This window comes from Elephas maximus, chromosome 13 (assembly GCF_024166365.1).
Source record: "Elephas maximus indicus isolate mEleMax1 chromosome 13, mEleMax1 primary haplotype, whole genome shotgun sequence".
In the NCBI taxonomy this organism is placed as follows: Eukaryota; Metazoa; Chordata; class Mammalia; order Proboscidea; family Elephantidae; genus Elephas; species Elephas maximus.
The window spans coordinates 65,493,327-65,518,820 of record NC_064831.1 but is presented as its reverse complement, the minus strand read 5'-3'; the positions used below and the strand labels follow the sequence as shown (position 1 = coordinate 65,518,820).

At 45.0% G+C, this 25,494-nt stretch overlaps 1 protein-coding gene across 4 annotated transcripts; it reads left to right on the top strand.

Moving 5' to 3' along the window:
* Positions 1 to 216: 216 nt before the first annotated feature.
* On the top strand, positions 217 to 24,962 carry SNUPN (snurportin 1). Of its 4 annotated transcripts, none has more exons than XM_049906026.1 (9): positions 217 to 330; positions 2,594 to 2,756; positions 4,834 to 4,981; positions 9,089 to 9,193; positions 9,483 to 9,579; positions 10,028 to 10,125; positions 12,428 to 12,505; positions 19,997 to 20,077; positions 21,611 to 24,961. In XM_049906026.1, the coding sequence occupies exons 2-9, from the start codon at positions 2,599 to 2,601 to the stop codon at positions 21,932 to 21,934; spliced, it is 1,089 nt and encodes a 362-aa protein (XP_049761983.1). In that variant the 5' UTR covers positions 217 to 330; positions 2,594 to 2,598; the 3' UTR covers positions 21,935 to 24,961. The 4 variants fall into 4 exon arrangements, with proteins under 4 accessions (XP_049761983.1, XP_049761985.1, XP_049761982.1 ...); XM_049906028.1 differs by lacking the exon at positions 217 to 330 and adding an exon at positions 351 to 640 and having other exon boundaries at positions 21,611 to 24,962; XM_049906025.1 differs by lacking the exon at positions 217 to 330 and adding an exon at positions 750 to 1,213.
* Positions 24,963 to 25,494: the final 532 nt, after the last annotated feature.

Here is a 25,494-nt window from a genome sequence, read left to right as displayed (position 1 = left end):
AACCACCGAGGTGCGTGGACCTAGGAGTGCGGCCTCGGCCGGGCCAAGCCACCTTGCAGGAGGTGTCCGCAACAGCGCGTCGCAGAAGCCCTAGTAGCTCCCCCGCCAGGCCAAATGGAGAAGTCCCGGCCGTTGTGGGCGGAGGTAACGGCCCGCCCGCAGGCGCCGAAGCGCCGGCGTCTGCAAGGCGGGAGGAGCCAGAAACTCCGGGCGCGTGGCTGGTGGACCCAGTGGCGCGGCCGCGGCCGAGGGGGCGGGCCTGGCTCTCCCAGCGCAGGTGATTGGTCGGCCCCCGGCGGCGGCGGTGCGTGGAACTGTCGCCTTGGACCGGTGAGTCCTAGGTTCGAGCCCGGACCCTACGGCTCCCGAGGTGCCCTTCAGCGCCCGGCGGTGATTGCCTCCGGCCGTACCCGCACTCCTGGCCTCCTGGGGCGTCACCTGGAAGGGCAGAGCCAGGCTGAGGCCTTCTGTCGGGCGCTCATCCGCTCTTCTGTTCCTAGCCACCTGGCCAGGACCCCTCAGGGAATTTTGGTGGCGGGGGGAGGGGAGTGAGAATGCAAAGTATGCAAAGTCTAGCTAACCTGTTCCCTAGAGATAGTTCAGGGCCGTGGCCAGGAGCACGGCCGGCCGAGCGGAGCAGGTAGTTCCGGGTTGGAGCCTGGTGGGTGAGGGGGAGGAAGCGCCGAGCGCCTTGAGCCGGGCTGGGGGTTTGGAGGCGGGGGTGCCGGAGGAGGAGCAGTCAGGGGACAACGGAGGGGCCTGGGCAGGTCGGATATTTGGGAGCTGGAGGGGTGCCTACGCGTGGAGGAAAAACCTCCAGGTGTGGAGGATAGGAATACCTAGGGTTAAGACCAGAATCCTTGGAGACAGCACCATCCAAGGATTATGTTGGAAGAGCAAGAGTTCGCCTATAACAGGCATAAAGAAAGATACAGGGAGCCACTCCAGTATCCAGGGCATCAGTTTTACGCATATGCAGTTCTTAGCTGAGAGAAGTCCACACCCACATAGAGCGAGATAAGGTCTGAGAATAGTGCTTTGGATACAGTGACTACGTTGGTAAGCATAGTGGCGTAGTGGTTAAGTATTAGGGCTGCTAACCAAAAGGTTGGCAGTTTGAATCCACCAGGCACTCCTTGGAAGCTCTGGGGCAGTTCTAGTCTGTCCTATAGGACCGGTATGAGTCGGAATCCACTCGACGGTGATGAGTTTGGTGAGCCTAAGACATAATTAATTAAAAGCTTGTTTTATTATGAAAGTTTTTTTAACGGACCCCAAACAAGTACTCATCACCAGGGTCTTATACTGCAAATTAAGAAAAAAATAAATCTGACTTAAAGGGTGCAATGGAAAGTAACTCACTGGCCAAGTTGAGTCCCATGGCGTTTTGTTTTTAACTGTGGTGGGTCTGGAATGAACCGTTTGATTTAGGTGCTCAGAGCACTGGAACATGGCCTGTGATGGGGTTTAAGCATTGGCCATGGCTTCTGGTTTATACAAGAGCTGAAGAGTCAGATTTCTCCCAAATGTTCCTGTTACGGTCTGAGGCACACTTTTAACCCTTGAGTGAGTGCCTCTGCCACCTCACCTTCATTCAGGGAGTGTGAATGAAGTGTGAATTCACCTTTAGTAGTAATCCCATTCACTACCAGGGCCCACCCTGGGTAGTCTGTCTCCAATGTGACATCTACTCTCTGTCTCCCAAATGTACCCATATAAGTTCTTCATACTCCTGGAACAGCTGGTGTTAGCTTTTAGGCAGCCTTCCACATTCTTGTGCTTTTCCAAGTGAGTCCCACGTAGGTAACCCTGAAAACTCCCCACTTCCCCTCTTAAAAAAAAAAAAAAAACTACTAAATGAGAAAGTAACTGCCCAGATTTGAATCTTTGACTCCTTTTTGTCTCCCTCCAGGGGCTTCAGAACCAGTATTTCTTCTGGAGCTAAATTTTCTTAGTATGAGTTGGCATTTACTAGGAAACTAAACAGAGCCCTGGTGGCGAAGTGGTTAAGTATTCGGCTGCTAGCCAAAAGGTTGTTAGTTCGAATCCACCAGCCACTCCTTAGAAACCCTAAGGGTAATTCTACTCTGTCCTATAGGGCCATTGTGAGTCGGAATCCACCGATGGTAATGGGTTTAGAGAGCTGAACAACCAATTGGATAAAATTTGCATCAGTAAGTTATTAGTTATTGATGGCTATTTAGGACTACTCAAGAAAAAATTAGATGCTTAATCACATTGCTGGATGTCAACGGTGGTAAGAAGGAACTAATAACAGGGTTCATGGCGATGAGTGAGAAAGAGCAAAAGTTGGATTCAACCATGGGGTGAGTTTGTTTAGTGATTGATGTTCCTATCTATATGCTTAGACCTATGAAAATGACCATTATTGAAATATTTGCAGGATACAAAATACCGTTATTGCTAATTTGTAGCTCATTTACCCCTCAACTTCCTCTTTTCCCACGGAAATAATTGTGACTTGATTAAGTGGCGTTTCTTAGAAATGTAGCCATCATGTTACGTCATAACTGCCTGTATACAGGAGATGATCTGGACTGATTTAACCATTTTTTTACACTTTCTTTCATAGGAAAGATGGAAGAGCTGAGTCAAGCCCTGGCTAGTAGCTTTTCAGTGTCCCAAGATTTGAATAGCACAGCAGCCCCGCACCCCCGCCTGTCCCAGTACAAGTCCAAGTACAGTTCCTTGGAGCAGAGTGAGCGGCGCCGTCGGTTACTGGAACTGCAGAAAACGTAAGGGATGTGATGCTTTAGCTCCTTCGCTTCTTTCTTGGAGCTGGGAGCCAATCAGGAGGCTCTAGGTTTGTCTCAGTAGACCCTTTGTAGGTGGATCTTTCTGCCCATGAGATTGGGAGGGATAAATCCTGGCAGAGGTAAACATCCCTTATGCCCAGAGCTTAGGAAAAGATGAGGAAGTAGGGAAAGACTGAAGCTTGAAAGCAGAAGCTCAATTATTTGGTTAAATTTTTATTTTTTTCCTGGCAGCAGTACTGAGCTTTGCGATGTAGGGACTTGTGAAAGCCACACCCATAGTTCCACTCCCCACATTCCCTGTGTTGTTTGTGTGTGGGTTCGCCTGCACTCTGAATCCTGGCATTGGTGTGGTCTTCCCGTTCGCCTTCAGCCAAATGTTTCTACTGAGCCCTTGGGAGTTCAAAACAAATAATTCCACAGGGAGCCTGAGGAAACGTCTTCCACACACTTAATTCTAAGTGCCAAGATGCGCAAACAGCCAGAGAGCAGGATAGGAGTGTTTGAGGCTAGATTGCTCTGAAGACAGGGCTTGTCCTTTTATCCTCAGCGCAGTCTGGGCCTTGTCTGGGTAATAAATCAAGGAATTGAGGATTAGGAGAAAATATTAACAGCTGCACAGTTTCCATCCGGTCTGTATTTTTGCCCAGTACTGTGTCACTGGATGTGTTTAGCGTGGATGGTTCCCTGTGGCCTCTGGGATTGCTTGCAGATTACATTCCCAGATCAGTCCTCTTGCTCTCTCTGTCCTTCTTTTGAATAGTAATTAATTATTTTGGAATAGGTAGTACATTCATATGGTTCAAAATTCAAACTGTCCCCCAGCCATCCATTTCCTCTCTTGTGTATCCTTCCAAAGATATTCTAGGCAGATATAAGCAACTGTGTACGGTTGTGTGTGTATGCAACAGTTTTTTTTTTTTTAATAACACAAGCAGTAGCTTATTATATACTGTTCTATACATTTATTTAATAGTGTTTCTGCGAGTGCTTCCATGTAAGTTCATAAGTGCTACCTTATTTTTTTTTTTTTATGGTACCAGGTATTCCATTGAATGGATAGTTGGTAGTCCCCTACTGATAGGCATCTGGGTCATTCTTGTCTCTGTGATTCCAAGCAATGCCTGGGAAATAACCGTGGGCCTGCCTCCTTTTGCACATGTATAAGTGCACCAGCTCACGCATTCTTGAAATAAAAGGCCATCCTGCTTACATGTGCTCTTTCTGGTGTGTACTTTCATGTGAATATGCAAGTACATATGTGTATATTTGAGAAAAAAACAACTCTCTTGGTCTCACTGCCTCATTTGGCTGAACTCTTGGCTTGACATTGCCATTAACATAGGAGGTTACATGGTATCTCCAGATCACTGTGGAATAATCAGGTTCCAAAAGGCACAAAATGAAAATTAAAGATTTTTCTTCCTTCTCAATTTCCTGAACTTTCTAGAATATGTAGCTAAAAAAAAAAAAAAAGGAAGCAGCAGCATAATGATGAAGGTAAGCAAATAAGTAAAAGGATATTAAATCATAAAATTTAAGTGGTCTTTTTTGAAAATCAGGTAGGAACTGACAAAGGGTCTGGCTTCTTCCCCAGAAAGCTGTATAAAATGGAAAGCCCCAGAAGCTGTCCTTGTTTTAGAGTCCTCACTGCATCTCAGTGTTTCCTCTCTCCCATTCCCAGGGCCTTTGGGACTAGGTGTCTGCCAGGCAGGGGAAGTGTCACTTCTAAACTAAGCCAGGGTGGGGGCGGGAGGTGGAAGGGAAGCTCAGCCTTTTCAGCTAGTGAACCTTGGAAATTCCTTTAAAAATATTGCTTTGCCCATTTTTAGCAAATTGAGAGGAAGGTTGAATGTGTTCCAATGGGGGTTCCCTATTTAGGATCTGTGAGGAGGTGGTCACAAGTTTAGCCTCATGAAGGAAACTCTGTCATTTCTTACTCTTACCAGAACCCCCAAGTTACTCCCAAATATGGAGCCTTTAAAATTAAGTCTGTCACATTGCAGAGTGTCTTCCTGCAGAATGTAAAGCCCAGTCTTTATACCTTTTCTTTCTCTAGCAAGCGACTGGATTATGTGAACCATGCCAGAAGACTGGCTGAAGATGACTGGACAGGGATGGAGAGTGAGGAGGACGAAGATAAGAAAGATGATGAAGAAATGGACATTGACATTGGCAAGAAGTTACCAAAACGCTATGCTAATCAAGTGAGTGGTTCAGAGAGAAGGCTCAGTTGATGCCACTCCCTTTGCTGTGCTGTGCAGTCAGCCACTGAAGTACACGTGGCCAGAAAGAGAGGATGTGGCCTCATCAGAAGAATGAGGTAGAGCAAAGGAATAGGAACTGCAGAGAAAATGCTGCTGTCCATAAAGGTTATGGGATGATGAGAACAGATGGCTTACGGTGCTGCATACTGACTGGCAGTCACCAGTGGAGTCTCTGGGTAGTGGGCTCAGGAGTCTTTATCCCAGGCTGTTACCAGAGGCTGCCAGCCCCCTGCTAAAGCCCCAAGCTATTGACATACTATCAGACTCTAAGTGCTTGTCATTGCTTTAGTAATCAGTGCACAGCTGCTCTTGATTAAGCCTGCCCAGCTCAGCATGCCCCAAGTTGGTGGCCTTTCCCAAGTAGTGTACTAAGATCCCAGTCCTGGACCTTCACACTCAGGTGGTGGAAGGTGGGAAGTACAGCTGCCCTTGAGTAAGGGCAGTCTGGCCAGCCACCCCAGGCCAAGGTGAGATTGAGGCTATGAAACAGCATATCACTGTAACAAACTTGACTGAGTGCTCTGTTGGATTCAGAGAGGAAACCAGTATGGCTTGTGCCATAGGGAAAGCAGGTATGGAGATTGTCCTGGGCTCCAGGCAGTCCAGGCCAGAAGGCCGAGTGTGGATCAGAATGGGGGCAGGGGAATGTCCTGCTGTTATATACTTTACATACTCCTCTCTTTAACCCAGGTGTCTTGTCACCTCAGAATCATCTGCCACCTTTAGAATATGGTCCCTGGGTCCACACCTCTCTATCCCCTTTCTCTGCTCCAAATACAGCACAAATAACAGCCTCTGTGACAAAGTACAGTTCAGTTCTGGTCAGCAAGCATTGTTCAGGGACCTGCTCTATGCTAAATTAGGCTATGCTGTGGGGAAGATACACCTGGGCAAGAAATAGCCCTGCACTTGGGGAATAAGTATGGAAGTGAGTTGTGCTATAAGGGAGTGAGATTCCTTCTGACAGGGGAGAGGGCAGCAGTGTAGAATCAGGGAATGGTTCATGAAGGAAGAGGCAGCCTTGAAGAGTGGAAGGAGATTGGCAGACAGAGGTGTCAGGGGCAGTCCAGGCAGCAGGAGCAGACTGAGCAGGAGCCCAGAGGTGGGACAGGAGTATGTGGTGTGCTCAGGAGCAGTGTATAGGCCAGTGAGGGTGGAGCAGCAGAGGGTTGTGTTAGGGGAAGAGAGGTAAAGGGCCTCAAAAGTGTGTGCAGGGCTTTAGACTGTTTTAGATTGTGGGGAACTGCTGAGAAATTTTGAGCCAGGGACAGAGTGTGACTTCATATGTTGACTCCCACTACTGTGTGCAGAAGGGGCTGGAGGCGAAAGAGACTGCTGGCGGAGGAGAGGGGGAGAGTTAGGGGTTTGCTAAATCCTGATCTGATGACAGGTGCAAAAGGCGTTGACGGTGGGTAAGAAAAGAGACCATGACTATGAGAAGTATGGCCAGGTACAGTGGACATAATTTAGCAGTGGATAGGATGGGAGAGACAGTATGAGAAATGGTAAGCTCTGAGGTCACATAGACTTTGACCTCAAAACCATGCTCTGTGTTGAGCCTAAGCAAGTTGCTTACCTACTGAGTCTGGTTCCTCATTTATAAAATGGGGGATAGTAATAATACAGTACCTGTGTTATAGTACGTGTCTTTATGCCATTGAAGAATTAAATGAGATAATGTACCTTAAATACCTAGCCTGGAGCCCATAATAAGTGCCCCAGAAATATTAGCTGCTGCTACTGTTTTGTTTTTTTTTTTTAAACAGCTGTATTGAGATATAATTTACATGCTATACAACTTACCCATTTGTACTGTAAAATGTAGTGCTTTTTTGTATATTTGCAGGACTGTGCAACCACTGCCACTATCCAATTCCAGAATGTTTCATCGCCCTAAAAAGCCCCACGCCCATTAGCACTCACTCCCTGTTCCTTCCTCCACTTGGCACCTGGCGATAGCTAATTTACTTTCTGTCTCAGGATTGGCCTATTTTGGATGTTTCATAAAAATGGGATCATACAATATGTGGTCTTCTGTGTCTCCTTACACATGGCATGTTTTCAAGATTCATCCGTGTTGTGGCATGTATTAGTACTGCATTCCTTTTTATTGCTGAATAACATCCTGTCCTATCGATGTACTGTATTTTGATGGACTTCTGAGTTGTTTCCACTATTTGGCTATAATGAAGAATGGCTGGTAACAACACTCTTGTTCAGGTTTTTGTTTGGAAATCTGCTTCATTTCTCTGGGGTATATATCTTGGGTATATTGCTGGGTCGTATGGTAACGCTGTGGTTAACCTTTTGAGGAACTGCCAGACCGTTTTCCAAAGTGGCTGCACCATTTTGCTTTCTCACCAGCAGCATGTAAAGTTTCAATTTCTTTACATCCTTATCAACACTTATATTATCTGTCTTTTTTATTATGTCCACCCTAGCTGATTGTAACTAATTATGGTTTTGATTTGCATTTCCCTAATGGCTGATGATGTCAAGTATCTTTTCGTCTGCTTATTGACCATTCGTATATCTTCTTTGGAGAAATGTCCATTCAAATCTCTTACTCATTTTTAAAATGGGTTGTCTTTTTATTGAGTTGTATAAGTTCTTTATATACAAGTGCCTTGTCAGATACATGATTTACAGATACTTTCTCCCACTCTGTGTGTTGTCTTTTCACTTTCTTGATGGTATCATTTGCAGCACAAGAGTTTTCCATTCTAATGTAGTCCATTTTATCTATTTTTTATTTTATTGCTTGTGCTTTTGGTGTTATATTACTATTTTTTAGGGGAGGGTTGATTATGCCATGTTTTTAAGATTTATTAACAGAATGGTGATGCTGTTGGCAGAGTTACAAAATGCAGAAGGGGAAGGGTGGGTTGTGAGGGATGGGAAGTACTTGGGGAACAGAAGGCAGTGAATTCTGTTCTGGATATGCTGAGTTTAAGGTACAAAGAGGAGAAGCAGAGAAGCAGATGCCACGTAAACAGCTCAAATATAGATCTGGAGGAAAGGAGAGGAAAGGAGCCTGGAGATGAAGGAGGAGGATGGGGAGGCATGCTTGTAGAAGTGACAAGTGAAGCCGTAGGAATGGATGAGATCCACCCCCGGGGGCCTGAGACAGCACCCTGAAGATCATCTACATGTTTTTTGGGAGTGTGTGGAGGAACGTTTGGAGGACAAACAGAATAGGACTGTGTCGCAGGCCCAGGGGAACATGTGTCAAGGCAGGGGGTGTGACTGGCAGCATCACATGCAGTGAGGAGTAGGGAGGACGAGGACGAGGAGGAGGAGAGATGTGGCCTTTGTCAGGGTGGGGAGATAGCAAATCTGGATTGAGGATGTCAATGGGTGGAAAGGAAGCATCAAGAAATATTAAATAATTAAAAAAAAATAGGAGAACGTGGAGTAGCTTGACAGAAATGTAGTGTGATGAAGGTTTTTATCTTTTAAGATTGGAGACGAGTATTTGTGGGCCAAGGGAAAGGAGGGGAGGTGAAATATTCCAGTGGGAGGGGACAGCCTTTGTATAGAGGAGAGGAGCTATGAGTGGAAGAGTTAGTCTTCCCCAACTTGTTTCACCACAGCACTTTTTTTTAAAGGCAGATTTCCCAACACCCTACAGTCTGGTTTTGGGGATGCCATTGTGGGAAATGATGATCTTGCCTAAGAGCACCTCAAGGCCAGGGCCCGTTATTCGTCTCTGAGGGGTAACTCCTGGAACATAGCAGTTAGGATAATGGTAGGTGGATGGATAAAGGAAGGAAAGGATGCAGGTCCCATCACCCCAATACAGGAAGTGAGGTAGTAAGGATGGGTGTAGTCACGAAGGTGAGTCCACGTGAGTGGCCTCCATCCTCTCAGCCTGCAGGAAACAAGCTCAACTACTGAGCAGGTGGGGTCGAGGCCCACTGCAGCCTTTTCTCCCCTCCGTTTATGGGAATTGTTAGCACATGCGCAGGATGTAGATGCTTTGTCACTGTCCACATTTGAGCAACACAGCCCTGCCGATCTTTTAACACAATTTTTTTGTGTTCCCAGTTGATGCTGTCTGAGTGGTTAATTGATGTCCCTTCAGATTTGGGGCAGGAATGGATTGTGGTCGTGTGCCCCGTTGGAAAAAGAGCCCTAATCGTGGCCTCCAGGGTGAGTAGCTGCCCTTGCCCCAGGCCAGCATGCCTGGTCTGTGCGTTGCCCTTGCCCAGGCTGTGCCTTCGTGGTTCTGTGCCCAGCCTTGGAGTTGTAAGAGGGACTCTTTGCACTCCATATTCCTGTCTGCCGCAGCCGCCGTGCCTGGAGTGGGGATAAAACTCTCTTCCTGCAGGAGGGATTCGTGGAGAGCCATGTTTAGGCGATGATACCCTGCAGAATGAGAGAGCAGGAGGGTGAGGAGACCTAGGTGCCTGACGAGAATGGTAGCTTTCTCTTCACACAGGGTTCTACCAGTGCCTACACCAAGAGTGGCTACTGTGTCAACCGGTTTTCTTCCCTTCTGCCAGGAGGCAACAGGCGAAACTCAACAACAGCAAAAGGTACCTGCATAAAATGTCTACTTATTAAGCTTTATAATCAGTAAAAGACAGTGTAAGTTGTGTTGCGAGTCATTTTTAAGACCTACTTTGAGAGCACACCTTTGAAACTGCACACCTTAGACACTGTCCTGGCCACTGGACTCTGACTCTCCCCTTCAAGGACAGGCCTCCTTAGTAGTAGAAAGAGGCTGTGACGCTACTGGGCAATAAATTCCTAATTAAGGTCACATTTCTTTCCTGTGGACTTGAGTTTCGACATGACAGATGCAGCTCCTTGAGGAAAGGCCCCTCAGAGTCCTTAGTCCTTTCCCCAGTGGGGACCCGAGTGCTGGTGATTGCTGTAAGCACTGAGGACTGTTGCAATGTGAGGTGGGGCTCCCTGGATTGTGGCAGAAGGTGCCCTGAATGGAAGGGGATCCTCTACTGACTTTCTGCCTTGTGCCCCCAGACTACACCATCCTGGACTGCATTTACAGTGAGGTGAACCAGACCTACTACGTTCTGGACGTGATGTGCTGGCGGGGACACCCTTTTTATGACTGCCAGGTAAGGGTGGGTACTCCAGTCTTGTCTTTTCCTGTCTCTTCTCCTGGGAAAGAGCTCAGCCCATGGGTTTGGTATGTGACCAACTTCTTGGTGTGTACAGGATGTGGATGTGGTATATCAAGAACATGTTATACTCCTTGCATCTTAATCTTTGAGTGTGTTTAAATTAGCTTTAAAAAAAAGAAAGGGCTAAGAGAAGTATAGCAATTCTTGAAGGGAGGAAAGAGAGAAACAGAGCAGGGAGTGGGCTGGGACTTTGTAGCAGCTGCAACCGCCCTCGCCTCGCTCCTGGATGTGGGAGGATTGCAGGCACAGAAGATGGTGGGGTGAGGAGGGGGATGCCACCTTGTGCAGATGAGCATGGGGAAAAGAAGGTGGAGTATAAGGCACCATCAAATAGACTCCTGCACCCTCCACTCCTTCACCAACTAAATCCTGACCCTGAAAGTGGCAGGGCCTCCTGGGTGGGACACAAAGCCTAGAATCTCTGAGGGGCTGGCTCTGGAAGGAGACTTTCCAAGTGAGGAGAGGTCCCAATATCCTACCTGCAGGTTTCACCTTCCCTCGGTTTTTCTCGTATTGGTGACTCTTAGAATTGACAGCAGCAGTCATCAGGATGAGGCCAGGTCAGCCCTGCAGACCTCCTCTGTTAGCAGCAGTCTCGCCGTCACGGTCTCTGTCTCATGTCATGGTGGTGGTTTCTTATACTCTCTTTTGCTCTTTGTCAATTATTTTATCATAGTCATTCTTAGTAGGTGGTCCCTGGACCAGGAATGAGGAACCCTGATGGTGCAGTGGTTAAGCACTTGGCTGCTAACTGAAAGGTCAGCCGTTTGAACCCACTAGCTGCTGCAAGGGAGAAAGATGTGGCAGCCTGCTTCTGTAAAGATTACAGCCTTGGAAACCCTATGGGGCAGTTCTACTCTGTCCTATATGGTCACTGTTAGTTGGAATCAACTCGACAGCAGTGGATTTAGTTTTGTTTGGACCAGGAGTATCAGAAAGTTGTTAGAAATGGAGATTCTCACACCTACTGAACCAGAAACTCTGGGGCTGGGGCTTATGTTGTAACAAGCCTCCAGGTGATTCTGTTGCAGGCTCAAGTGTAAGAATCATGGGTTATCACCATAACCAGCTTCATTACATAGCTGTTACCTCAAGCTGAGTTTCCAAATCATGTCAGGTGGTGGTATTTCAGAATTCTAAGGTGCAGCTCGGAAACCCTTGTGGCGTAGTGGTTAAAAGCTGCGGCTGCTAACCAAAAGGTTGGCAGTTTGAATCCACCAGGTGCTCCTTGGAAACTCTATGGGGCAGTTCTACTCTGTTTATACGGTCGCTATGAGTCGGAATCGACTTGACAGCAGTGGGTTAGGTTTTGGTTTTAAGGCGCAGTTCATTCGAATAGTAACAGCCAAGATTTGCATTGCTAAGCAGTTGGTGGTTATTATCTAATTGCATCCCTTACAATGATCATATAAGGCAAGTACCGTTATTATCTTCTTCATATAGATATGGAAGCTGAGAGCCTGGTGTTAAGTATTGCCCAAATGCAGAGCCAGGCCTGAAACCCAGAACTCATAAATTCAATCCAGAACTGCTAAATCCTATTTTCCTCTAGTTCTGTTGAAGGATATCTTGTAACTTCGAATAAGTTTGATAATTAAAGCCACCTACGTTTTTATGATATGAAGACTGTATATGTAAAATATTTCAAAAAGTAAAATAATTAAAAAAAATGCAAGGCCCTAAAATAACTACAAAATGGTACACATCAAAAACTCAGAGAATAAAGTAGGTTATGAGACGTTACAACTGTACAATAATTTCAAGTCCTCAGGATTGAATAAAACAAAGGCTAACACAATGTGCTTTGGAGCTGGAGAGTCTTGGGTCCTCGCAGCGCTTTGTGTGTGCCCTTGGACAAGTGACTTCACCTCCCTCAGCCTCAGAGTCCTCACCTGTAAAATGGGGATAATGACTGTGCAACCCTTAGAGGGCAGTTTTGAGGATTACCAATATTATGTGTGTAAAGCCCCTAGCATGGAGCCGGATACCTAGGAGGCCTTGAATAATAACTACTGGCTTTAGTGCTACCAATAGTCCAACTGGATTTTCAGGTAAAAAACTTCAAAGATTTTATAAGCGTCTTCCTGACCTTATGGCAGTTTTATAAGAGAAATGAGGGTAACAACAGAAGGGCTTAGGTCTTTGTAAATCCGGTGGCTGTTTGCAGTGCGGTGTCTTTATGTTAGAGTTTGAGATGAGCAGTGTTCCTTCTTTCTCCCTCCCGTCCCTATGGCAGACTGATTTCCGATTCTACTGGATGCATGCAAAGTTACCAGAAGAAGAAGGACTGGGAGAGAAAACCAAGCTCAATCCTGTAAGACCTGGGGTTAGGATCATAAAGTTCTTTACGGGGATTGATTTGGATTGGTCTGTTATCTAAGTATAATCATTCTGAATGATATTATCTCTTTTGAGGCAGCATGGCATCCTGGAAAAGAGTATGGCCTTAGCAGTCATCCAGATCTGAGTTCTACTTCTAGATTTGAGGATTAGTAGGTTAAGTTAATAACCTCACTTGGCCTTAGGTTCCTCATCTGTAAAATAGAGTTAATAATATCTACTCCATAGGATTGTTATGAGAACCAAATGATACAATATCTGCACAATACTTACAGTAGGCACACAGTAAATAGTGGTTAATCTAAAATAATGACTGCTTTTATTAATTATGCTGCTTAGACATTATGATGAGTGAAATAAGTCAGTCACAAAAGGACAAGTATTGTATGACCTCACTTATATGAAAAGACAAGAAAAGGCAGATGTGTAGAGAACAAAGTTTATTAGTGGTTACCAGGGACAGGAGGGAGGGGACAAGGGGGGATTAATGGTAATGGAAATACCGTATTGATTAAGGATAGAGTTGCATTAGCTGATTATTGTCAGTAAGTTATACACCTGCAAAAAGTTGAATAGGCAAAAGTTGTGTGATAGATATATATGTACAATAATGACAGAAAAAAAAAGAGCAGCTGCTGCACTTGTATACAACCAAAAACATCCTTGGATTTGGTTTCTTGGTTTGGAGCTTTAGGGTCATGGTTTCATGAGGCATCCCAAGTTAAGACCTAATAACATGTTTAGTACTTCTGTTCTGCCCTCTAGTTTGTTGCGTAGAGCCTGGGGTCTTAAAAGCTTGCAAGCAGCCATCCAAGGCATAACAATTGGTCTCTTTTTTTCCTGGAACAACAGAGGAAGGAGAGTCAGGAATAGGAGGAGGATATGGAATGTGTGGCTAATTGCCTCCAAGAGCAACTGCCTCCTCTGCAATGAGACTAGAAGAACTGGATGGTACTCAGCTACCATTGCTGAACATTTTGATCAGAGATTCCATAGAAGAATCCTGATCAAAAGGGGGGAAAATATAGAACAGAGATAGAATTTTCATGGACTCCAGATTCCCTAGAGCCATGAAGGTTGGAGGAACCCCTGAAACTATTGCCCTGAGATAATCTTTAAACCTTAAACTGAAAATATGCCTTTAAGTCATCTTAAAACCACGTTATATAAGTTTAGTTTCGCTAGTAAGAAAAGCCCTGAGCACTGTGCTTTTTTAAGAACTATCTATATGGAATCAAATTGACAACAGCAACTGCAATGAGTTTATCTTAATGGGTGAGGAACTACTTAGAAAAGGAAGGTGAGAGTGGTTGTACAACTCGAAGAGTGTAATCAGTGTCACTGAATGGTATGTGTAGAAACTGTTGTGTGTCTTGCTGTGTATATTCTCAACAAGAACAACACAATAAGTAAAATTAATAATAATGCTATTTGGAATTCTAGTACAGTGGTTCTCAAACTTCAGTATGCATCAGCATCACCCAGAAGATTGTTAAAATGTAGATTCCTGGGCTTCACCCGTAGAGTTTGTAATTCAGTAGGTCTGTGGTGGTTTTGAAATTTTGCATTTCTAACGCAGTCCCTGGTGATGCTGGTGCTGTTGGCCCACTGACCACGCTTTGTGAACTGCTGCGCTTGTATCTGAACTGATAGTGCCCTCAGTCAGTCTCCTTATTTTACAGATGAGAATATAGGCTCAGAGAAGGGACTTCTTACCCAAAGCCCCCTGGTCTAGGATGATAACCCAGGTGTCTTGGCTATCTGCTCAATGTTAAATCATATTTAAATATATGTGACAGCTATTTTTAGGGCATTTTATTAGCTAAGCTCAGCAGCTTGGCATTTGCTTGGAATGCTTACAACCAGTTACTGGAGAATAAATGGACTCAGTACTTTCAGTGATGTTATCAGTTAGGTCCTGGAAGGACATGTGAATTGAAGAAGGGGAACGTGGGAAGCTGCTGTCTCTATGCTACCCTAAGCGTTCTGTATGTATTCTCTCATCGACTGTGCATAACAGCCGTATCGAGCAGTTACTTTTTTAAATTGTGCTTTAAGTAAAAGTTTACAGCTCAAGTTAGTTTCTCATGTAAAAATTTATACACACATTGTTTTGTGGCCCGAGTTGCTATCCCTATGTCAACACACCCCTCCTTTCCACCCCGGATTTCCCATGTCCATTTGACCATCTCCTGTCCCTTTCTGCCTTCTCATCTTGCCTCTGGACAGGAGCTGCTCATTTACTCTCATGTATCTACTTGAACTAAGAAGCACACTCTTCACGAGTATCATTTTATGCCTTATAGTTCAGTCTAATTTTTGTCTGAAGAGTTGGCTTCGGGAACGGTTTTAGTTCTGGGTTAACAGAGAGTCTGGGGGCCATGTCCTCCAGTCTCAGTCACACCATTAAGTCTGGTCTTTTTATTAGAATTTGAGGTCTGCACCCCACTTTTCCCCTGCCCCATTGGGAACTGTCTGTTGTGTCACCTGTCAGGGTGGTCATTGGTGGTAGCTGGGCACCATCTAGTTCTGATCTCAGGCTGATGGAGTCTCTGGTTTATGTGGCCCTTCTATCCCTTGGGCTCATATTTTCCTTGTGTCTTTGGTGTTCTTCATTCCCCTTTGCTCCAGGTGGGTTGAGACCAATTGATGCATCTTAGATGGCCGGTTGCTAACGTTTAAGACCTCAGATGCCACTCACCAAAGTGCAATGCAGAACATTTTCTTATTTAACTTTGTTATGCCAATTGACCTAGATGTCCCCTGAAACCATGATCCCCCAACCCCCCCGCCCCTGCTACTCTGTCCCTCAAAGTGTTTGGTTGTGTTCAGGAAACTTAGATTTTGGTTTAGTCCAGTTGTGCTGACTTCAGCTGTATTGTGTGTTGTCTTTCCCTTCATCTATGATAATTCTTGTCTACTTTCTGGTTAGTGAATAACCCTCTCCCTCGCTTCCTCCCTGCCTCCCCACCCTTATAACAATCAAAGAATGTTTTCTTCTGTGTTTAAACCTTTTCTTGAATTCTTATAATAACGGTCTCATACAATATTTGTCCTTTTGCGATTGACTAATTTCACTCAGCATGCCTTCCAGATTCATCCATGTTGTGAGATGTTTTGCGGATTCATCATCGTTCTTTATCCTTGCATAGTATTCCATTGTGTGACTATACCATAATTTGATTAACCATTTGTCCGTCGATAGGCATTTAGGTTGTTTCTATCTTTTTGTTACTGTTAACAGTGCTGCAGTAGACATGGATGGGCGTATATCTATTTGTGTGATGGCTCTTATTTCTCTAGGATATATTCCAAGGAGAGAGATTGCTGGATTTTATGGTCCATCTATATCTAGCTTTTTAAGGAAGCGCCAAATCGATTTCCAAAGTGGTTGCACCATTCTACATTCCCACCAGCAGTGTTCAAGCGGTTACTTTTATTATCCCATATTATAGGTGGAAAAGCCTAGGCATATGGAGATTAAATGATTGGTGGAGTAGGGCTTCAAACCCAGGCATTCTGACTTTAGAGTTTGTAGCCCTAAACATATTGCTCCACTGCTTCAGTCTAAAAGTCCTTCCTTGTATGGAAAGGACTTCACTAGCCCTTCCTTAGGGGCAGTTGTTATAGGGCCAGGAGAGTGAGACCAGTCTCTCCTAGTAATAGTACAGTGCTTTTCATTCCTCACTGCATGTTTAAATAACTGTTGTTGTGTGCCATCTTGTCATTCTGACTCATGACCCAATAGGACAGAGGAGAACTGCCTCGCAGGGTTTCTTAGGCTGTAATTTTTTTTTTTTTTCAATTGTGCTTTAAGTGAAAGTTTATAAACCAAATCAGCCTCCCATGCAAAAACTTATATACACCTTGCTATATACTCCTAGTTGCTCTCCCTCTAATGAGACAGCATACTCCATCCCTCCACTTTCTATTTTTGTGTCCATTCAGCCAGCTTCTGACCCCCCTCTGCCCTCTCATCTCTTCTCCAGACAGGAGCTGCTCACATAGTCTCATGTGTCTACTTGATCCAAGAAGCTCACTCTTCACCACTATCATTTTCTATCCCATAGTCCAGCCCAATCCGTGTATGAAGAGCTGGCTTTGGGAATGGTTCCTGTCTTGGGTTAACAGAAGGTCTGGGGACCATGACCTCTGGGGTCCTTCTAGTCTCAGTCAGAGCATTAAGTCTGGTCTTTTTATAAGAATTTGGGGTCAGCATCCCACTGCTCTCCTGCTCCCTCAGGGGTTCTCTGTTGTGTTCCCTGTCAGGGCAGTCATCGGTTGTAGCCAGGCACCATCTAGTTCTTCTGGTCTCAGGCTGATGTAGTCTCTGGTTTATGTGGCCATTGCTGTCTCTTGGGCTCACAATTACCTTGTGTCCTTGGTGTTCTTCATTCTCCTTTGCTCCAGGTGGGTTGAGACCAGTTGATGCATCTTAGATAGCCTCTTGGTAGTGTTTAAGACCCCAGATGCCACTCTCCAAAGTGGGATGCAGACTGTTTTCTTAATAGGTTATGCCAATTGACATAGATGTCCCCTGAAACCATGGTCCCCAAACCCCTGCCCCTGCTGCACTGGACTTCAAAGCGTTCAGTTTATTCAGGAAACTTCTTTGCTTCTGGTTTAGTCCAGTTGTGCTGACCTCTCCTGTATTGTGTGTTGTCTTTCCCTTCACCTAAAATAGTTCTTATTTACGACCTGATTAGTGAAAACCCCTCTCCCTCCCTGCTCTCGTAAGCATCAAAGAATATTTTCTTCTGTTTAAACTATTTTTCGAGTTCTTATAATAGTGGTCTCATACAATATTTGTCCTTCTGCAACTAATTTCACTCAGCATAATGCCTTCCAGATTCCTCCATGTTAGGAAATGTTTCACGGATTCATCATTGTTCTTTATTGATGTGTAGTATTCCATTGTGTGAATATACCATAATTTACCCATTCATCCATTGATGGGCACCTTGGTTGCTTCCGTCCTAGGCTGTGATTTTTATGGGAGCAGATTACCAGGTCTTTTTCCTGCAGTGCTGCTGGTAAGTTCAAACCACCAGCCTTATGGTTAGCAGTCGAGCACTTAACCATTGTGCCACCAGGGCTCCTTTAAAATCAGCGGGAGAGCTTTAAAAAAAAAAACAAACCTGGGCCCTACCCTAGACCAGTTGAATCAGAATCTCTGGGATGGGGCCTAACTCAAAAAACCCAAACCCACTACTACGGAGTTAATTCTGACTCATAGTGACCCTATAGGACAGAGTAGAGCTGCCCCATAGGGTTTCCAAGGCTGTAAATCCCTTATGGAAGCAGACTGCCACATCTTCCTGGGATGGGGCCTGTTGTTGTTAGGTGCTATCGAGTCAGTTCTGACTCATAGTTACCCTTTGGACAATAGAACAATACACTGCCCAGTCCTGTGCCATCCTCACATTCGTTGCTATGTTTGAGCCCATTGCTGCATCCACTGTGTCAATCCATTTTATAAAGGGTCTTCCACTTTTTTTGCTGACCCTCTACTTTACCAAGCATGATACCCTTCTCCAGGGACTGGTCCCTACTGGTAATGTGTCCTAAGTACGTGAGAGGAAGTCTCACCATCCTCGCTTCTAAGGAGTATTCTGGCTGTACTTCTTCCAAAACAGATTTGTTCGTTCTTCTGGCAGTCCGAGGTATATTCAACATTCTTCGCCAGCACCGTAATTCAAGTGCATCAATTCTTCTTTGGTCTTCCGTATTCATTGCCCAGCTTTCACATGCATATGAGGCAATTGAAAATACCATGGCTTCTGCCAGGCACACCTTAGTCCTCAAAGTGACATCTTTGCTTTCGAACATCTTAAAGAGGTCTTTTGCAGCGGATTTGCCCAATGTAATATGTCGTTTGATTTTTGAATTGCTATTTCCATGGGTGTTGATTGTGGATCTAAGATGAAATCCTTGACAACATCATTCTTTTCTCCATTTATCATGATGTTGGCCCAGTTGTGAGGATTTTTGTTTTCTTTATGTTGAGGTGTAACCCATACTAAAAGCTGTAGTCTTTGATCTTCATCAGTAAGTGCTTCAAGTCCTCTTCAATTTTAGCAAGCAAGATTGTGTCATCTGTATATTATAGGTTATTAATGAGTCTTCCTTCAATCCTGATGCTGCATTCTTCTTCATGTCGTCCATCTTCTCAGGTTATTTGCTCAGCATACAGACTGAATATCATGAGAGGATACAACCCTGATGCACACCTTTCCTGATTTTAAACCTTGCTCTGTTCAAAAGACTCCCTCTTGGTCTTTGCAAAGGTTCCTCATGAACACAATTAAGTGTTCTGGAATTCCCTTTCTTCATAATATTGTCCATAATTTGTTACGATCCACACAGTCGAATGCCTTTGCATAGTCCATAAAACATAGGTAAACATTTAACTGGTATACCGTGCTTTCAGCCAAGATCCATATGTTATCATTAGTGATATCCCTCATTCCACATCCTCTTCTGAATCTGGCTTGAATTTCTGGAAGTTCCCCTGTTGATGTATTGCTGTAACTGTTTTTGAATTATCTTTGGCAGAATTTTACTTGCATGTGATATTAATGATCTTGTTCGATAATTTCTGCATTCTCTTAGATCACTTCTCTTTGGAATGGGTGCAAATATGGATCTCTTCCACTTGGTTGGCCAGGTAGCTAGACATCAGTAATTTTTAAAATGTCATGGATAAGGAGGAGAAAATGGAACATGTGGCTAATTGCCTCCATGAACAACTGACTCCTTTGCTATGAGACCAGAAGAACTGGATGGTGCCTGGCTACCATTACTGAACATTTTGATCAACTATAGAAGAATCCTGATCAAAAGGAGGAAAATGCAGGACAGAATTTCACATTCTGATGGAATCCAGTTTTTCTGGAGTCATGGAGGGAGGCTGGATGAACCCCTGAAACAGGGCCCTGAGTTAATATTTGAACCTTAAACCAAAAATATCCCCTGAAATATTCTTAAAACCAAACAGTAATTTAGCTTAACTAGTAAAGAATTTCTGCCTTGAACATTGTGCTCTTTTAAGATCTAACTATATGGCATTACGTTGACAACAGCAATTCAAAAGACTAGATAGGAATCTTAGGGAGCAGCGAGTCTGTGTTAATCGGGGGAGAATAACTCAGAAAAGGAAGTTGAGAATGGTTGCGCAACTTGAATGTAATCAATGTTACTGAATTGTACGTGTGGAAACTTGAATTGGTGTACGTTTTTGCTGTATATATTCTCAAAAACAACAACAAAATAAAATAAATTATTAAAAAAAAAAAGCTCATGTATAAGTAGGATTGAGAATCACTGACCTAATATTTGGAGGAGAGGTAGGTGGAGGAGAGAGGGTGTGGAAGGATCAGATTGAAAACTTTATTTGATAAAGGCGTTCATTACCTGGAACCATTAGTAACATGTACTAATGATTTTGTTTGAATTTATATTTCAGTTTAAATTTGTGGGACTCAAGAATTTCCCATGTACCCCTGAGAGCCTGTGTAAGGTGCTGTCCATGGATTTCCCTTTTGAGGTAACAGAACCATTGTCTTTATTGTTTGGATGTGACTAGGATACAGGAAACTTAGTTACATGGAGTCTTAAGACCCCCTCTGACTCTGCTATGTAAAAGCATCAGCAAAAGGCTGGAAGCCAGTTCCTGGGAAAGGATGTACTTGCTGCCCTTCATAGCCTCTCAGCTGCACCCTGCTGGGTCAGTCACCCTGTGTCTTCACACCAGCAGTGCACCTAGTGGTTTGGGTTAAGTCAGAATGCCAGAGCTGGCAAGGCCCTTAAACAGTTCATCCAACTCCCTCATTTTACAGATGGAGAAGCTGAGGCTTAGAGAGGGTCAGGGAGTTCCATTGCCTGGTCCTTCTTATGTGCCTCTTCCTGCTACATGTGTGATGACTAGGCTCTGTGTTTGACTGCCACAGCTGGTTATAAAGTGGGACTTCTGTGACCGACAGGCTCCAGGGGCATGAACCCCTAACCCTTTCTTCCTCCAAAGAGTAAATGGTCCTTGGGGGGTGGCACTACTTACTGAGCAATGGGATGGAGGTAGGTGACCAACTCATTCTGGTTTGCCCGGGACTTTCCCAGTTTTAGCACTGAAAGTCCTGCATTTCCAGAAGCCCCTGAGTCCTGGGTAGCCTTTTGTCATCCTCCGAACCTGTAGTTGCCTTCTCCTGGCTCAACAGTCAGCCTTTCCTTTGGCCATCATACCCTTTAAAATTCTGCCTAGTCACCCTCAGATATTTGTTCAAACTGTTGTTAAAAGAATCACAGCTTCCCGAATGAGGAAGTGGCAAAGGCTGAGTTGCCTTCATTTCTGGGAGTCAATTAAGAAGGTGGTAAGAACACCATCTTTATTTATAACCCTTATGCCCCAGTGACAATAAGTGCTTTTTAGAGATGAGTCACAGAATTGCAGAAAAGAAAATGTGGGACTGTAGGAGGTCTTCCCGTTGAGAAAAACTGAGCTTCAGAGAACATAGCTTGCAAACAATTTAGGGGGAGGTTCAGGTAGCCACAAATGGCTTGGGGAGCAGAGCTTCTCTGGACGATCTGTTTGCCCTGTGCTCAGCCATCTAGCACTACTCCAGGGGGTCTGTCCATTTCGCCTGCTTTATTCCATGCATGGAACACATCCATTGCTAGAGACCTGTAGGGTATAGAAAGTACATGGAACCTGGGGACAGAAGACCTGGGTTCAAGTTCAATAACCAAAGACTCACAGTGTCTTTAGGGAGGCCCCCAAAACTCCCTGAGCCCTAGCAGCCCCATCTCAAACACCCTCATGGTGGGTGAGAGGGTAAAATGTAATAGTGAATATGAAAGTACCCTGTAAACAGGAAAATACTGTTTATGTTTTATTTTCTAAAGTTTCCTTTTGTAGACATTTTTTCATTTAGAGGAATTGCATGTGTGAGAAAGGAGGAATCTTTTTCCTCTGACAGGGACCCAAAGAAGGGAGTTGGGCCACAAGAACTGTTCCTGTGTGTAGACTGTCCTTGAAACACGTAGTCCCAGAAGTCATTTTGATCCCTGATTTCCCTTCTTATAGGTGGATGGGCTTCTCTTCTACCATAAGCAGACCCACTACAGCCCTGGAAGCACTCCCCTGGTGGGCTGGCTCCGCCCCTACATGGTGTCAGATGTTCTTGGTGTAGCTGTGCCAGCTGGTCCACTGACCACCAAGCCAGAATATGCTGGGCACCAGCTCCAGCAGATTATTGCGCACAAGAGGAGCCAGAAGGAGGGCACGAAGGAGAAACTCACACACAAGGCCTCTGAGACTGGACACTATGAGTTAGAGCACCTATCTACCCCCAAGTTGAAGAGCCTTCCCCGTAGCCCAGACCACCCTGGAAGTCTCATGGAGAACTAAAGAGAGCAGCCTCCTTTGGGAGTCATGGGACAGTGCCTGACCCCAGAAGGAAGCTGGGGACAAGGACAGTGACTACAACAGGTGACTTCATTTTAGAGTGGATTTTCCAAAGCCACTCCAGCTGGAAACCAACTTACCTCCTATCTAAAATGACGGCTCAAACAGTTGGAGGGTTGGTTCCCAAACTGGGTAGTATTCAGATTGAGTTGAGTAGCTCCTACTATGGAAAGCATATCCCACATCCCCAGTGTAAATATATATGGTTCTTAAGAAAGAAGTTGTTTGTGATTCTTGAGGTTTAGACAGCTGTGAGTCCCCCCCACCTCGGCCCCAGCCTGCCTAAACCATGATTGTTCAAGTCTTGGCCCATTGCACTCTGTTTTTAGCAATCAAGCACTCTGCTGAGTTTCCAGTTACTGCTGTTGGTAACGTCATTTTTCTGAAAGATCTTACCAGGAACTGCAGTTCTTGGTATTTGAATACGTTCCCTCTTCTAAGAAGACAAGTGTGATTTTCTTTGGTTTAGACATTGTTAGAGATAAAACGCAGATGAAGTTCATTCACTGATTCAACAAATGGTTGAGCACCTACCTGGAGATAAGCATTGTGCTAGGCCCCTGAGCCATAGAGTGGGTTGGTGGAGTGGGTCATGGCAATGGACATTGAGGAATTCACAGTCTAGTGAGACTATAAACCCACCAGTGTATAGGCACATCAACATGGCGAGATGATTGCTTTAGTGCAGAAAGGTGCATAGAGCATGGAGACCAGGAGAAGAGCAGAGGGAGGCTTCTCGGGGAGGTTACAGAAGTGTGCTCTGCAGACAAGGTGGGGAGAAGTTCCCACAGAGTTAGTAGGGTATGCAGCTGCACCCCTCCAGAGCAGGGTGGGACTTGCTTTGGGAACTGAAGTTGGTTCAGCATGGCTTGAGTACAAAGTAGGATTGGAAAACTGTTGAGAGAGGAGGCTGGAGAGATGGGCTGATGGTGCAGGGCCTGGTGTGTTGTGCAGGTGTTGATTTTATGGCGTGGATGAGAAGGAGTCAGTGTGGAGTCTTGAGCAGATGGATGCCGTTCAGATTTGTGTCTTAGAGCTCTTTGGCAGCACTAACCAATTAGTTTCTGCTCCGGGTGTTAAGGAAATGTGGTCCATTTTCCATGGCCTCACTCTGCTCTCTACACTGCTCCCCACCTTTCTAGGACTTCTGTTGGACAAAGAGATTCCACCATTCCAGGTCAACAGTACTAATGTCCTGTGGACAGAAATTTAGTGGGATCAAGGTTAGAGCTTGTCTCTTAAGATACACAGCTGTCCCTTTGTGTTGATTAGTTTGGAGGACAGATCCGGACAGAAGTAGTGGTTAAGTGGAGCCTGAGTACACAAATTCAGCACGTCCTGTGGAACCAGCCTCAGCGTCTGGCTCTTAGAGAGCTGCTCCAGCTGACTCTGTCAAATAGAAGGGAGAAGGAAGAAGACCCGCCTGCCCGCCCACCCACCACCGATGATCCTGCTGGCTGCAGACTCGACATTTGCCTACATCAGTAAGCTCCTCCCTGAATTTAGGTCAGTTGTGCAATAAGAACATCGTGTTCCTCTTGCCAAGGAGCATATTGTGTGCTGCCTGGACGTTTAGTCTCCATTTAATGATCTGCTAGTCTGTGCCCTCAGCAGACAACCGCATCATCTCAGGGGCTGTGCATGTGCGAATCCGTGGTGACTTGTCCAGGCTCTGCCCAGAAAGAATCAGGTCTAGGACTACTTCCCCCAAAGGACACTCTGGGGACTGATGCATGAGTCAAAGAACATATCAGCCAAATTTATCACCCAAGCACAACTCGATATTGTAGAATGGTAGCTTAAAGGATGTGTGTAGGCAGAGTGCCCCCTTGGACTTTCAGTTGAGGAGCCAGTATTATAGATTACGGAATAGCAATGTGTCTCCTGGTCATATTTCTTTGTGAATTAAAAAATCACCTCCTGACACCTGTTGCAAAGGTGGTTGTGTTATAGATTGCTGTGATTATGTATTAGCTTTTTGGCCAGTCTTCCGAACAACAACTAGTTTCTTTTTTGTGGAATCATCCCTTTCCTATGCAATATGGTTGGGTAGGATGAACCCAGGGGCACTGCTCTCCCTCAACCAAAGGTCAGGCTCATGATTCAAGATGGGCCAGTCACATGCTTCCCACCAAGAATATGTGTCTTGAGCAGAGGAACAAAGAGTGAATCAGTTGGAATCCATTTCTTTTGCCAGCGGGGGTGAGGGGGTGTTTCTTGCTCTTGCTAGGAAACCTGTGAGCATCCAGTAAATTCCATCTTGCTTAAATTAGCCAGAGCTCGTTTCTGGGCTTGCCATCAAAGAATTCTAGCTGGTATCATAGCCCAGTGTGGCCTAGCCTGCCTGCCTTGGCTGGAAGGCCAGCTTGGCATGAGTTAGCAAGGAACTACTATTTGAGATCATGTATCACACATTTCATCTCCAGCCCATGCACCTAGAAAAGACCAGAAGACTTTTCAGCCAGTGGGTGCAGGATAAGTAATCTTGGCTGTTTTAATGTTAGCCCCAAAAAGTCATGCCGGGTGCCAGTGCCTGCATGGAAGAGTTTGTGTTAACCAAATCCAGTTGCGTTAGACTGTAATTTGTCTATGTTCGTTATTTCTCCACTTGCTTACTTCTCACTCATGTCTCAACACATTGAAAACCTGACTTCTGTTACCACCACTTAAAGTGCTCTCTTAAAGGGACCAGTGGTCTCCTGTTTTACAAATCTGAGGGACCCTTCTCAGGCTTTCTCTTACCTGACTTCAGCTACCACCTATGTACCAATGCCCTTCCTAGCTTTATTTTCAGCCCTGAGCTCTTCACCTGTACACACGTACATGTGTATGCATGTGTGTGTATATGCGCATGTATCTTATCAGTCATCTCACAGTCACCTCAAACTCAGCATGTCCCAAACTGAAATCATTATCTTTCCTCCTCAGTTCCCTTCAGTTATGCTCTTCCTGGGATTCTTGTCCTTGTTAATGGCACTTAGTCACCTACTCCAAGAACCTAGGAATCATTCTGATGATTCCTGTCCATTTCTTACCTTTCACAGCTAATGAGTCACCATGTCCTTTAAATCCCACCTCTCTCAACTCCATTTCGTTTACCACCTAAGGCCTTAATTCAGGCCTTCATCATCTCTGTCCTGGAGTACTGCCAGTCTCCTACCTAGTTTCTCTGCCACTCGCGTCCCCTCCTCTAATCCATCCCTCTCTGCCATAACTACTGGCAGAGTGATCCTTTCTAAAAATGCAAATCTGATCGGGGTACTTCATGGACTTCCCATTGCCTACAAGGTACGTGTGAAGTTTCTCAGCCTGCCATCCAACTTTCTTTGTGACCTGGGTTTAGCCTGTCTCTTCAGCCTCATAAATTACCTTGCCTCCTTTTCTGCCTGTTCTCCAGAAATTCTGCTTTACTGTTCCCTGTACACATACATCAATTTCATTCTTTTTTCCCTCACACTGTCCCTCCTCAGACTCCATTTATCTGGTGAATATACTTACTCATC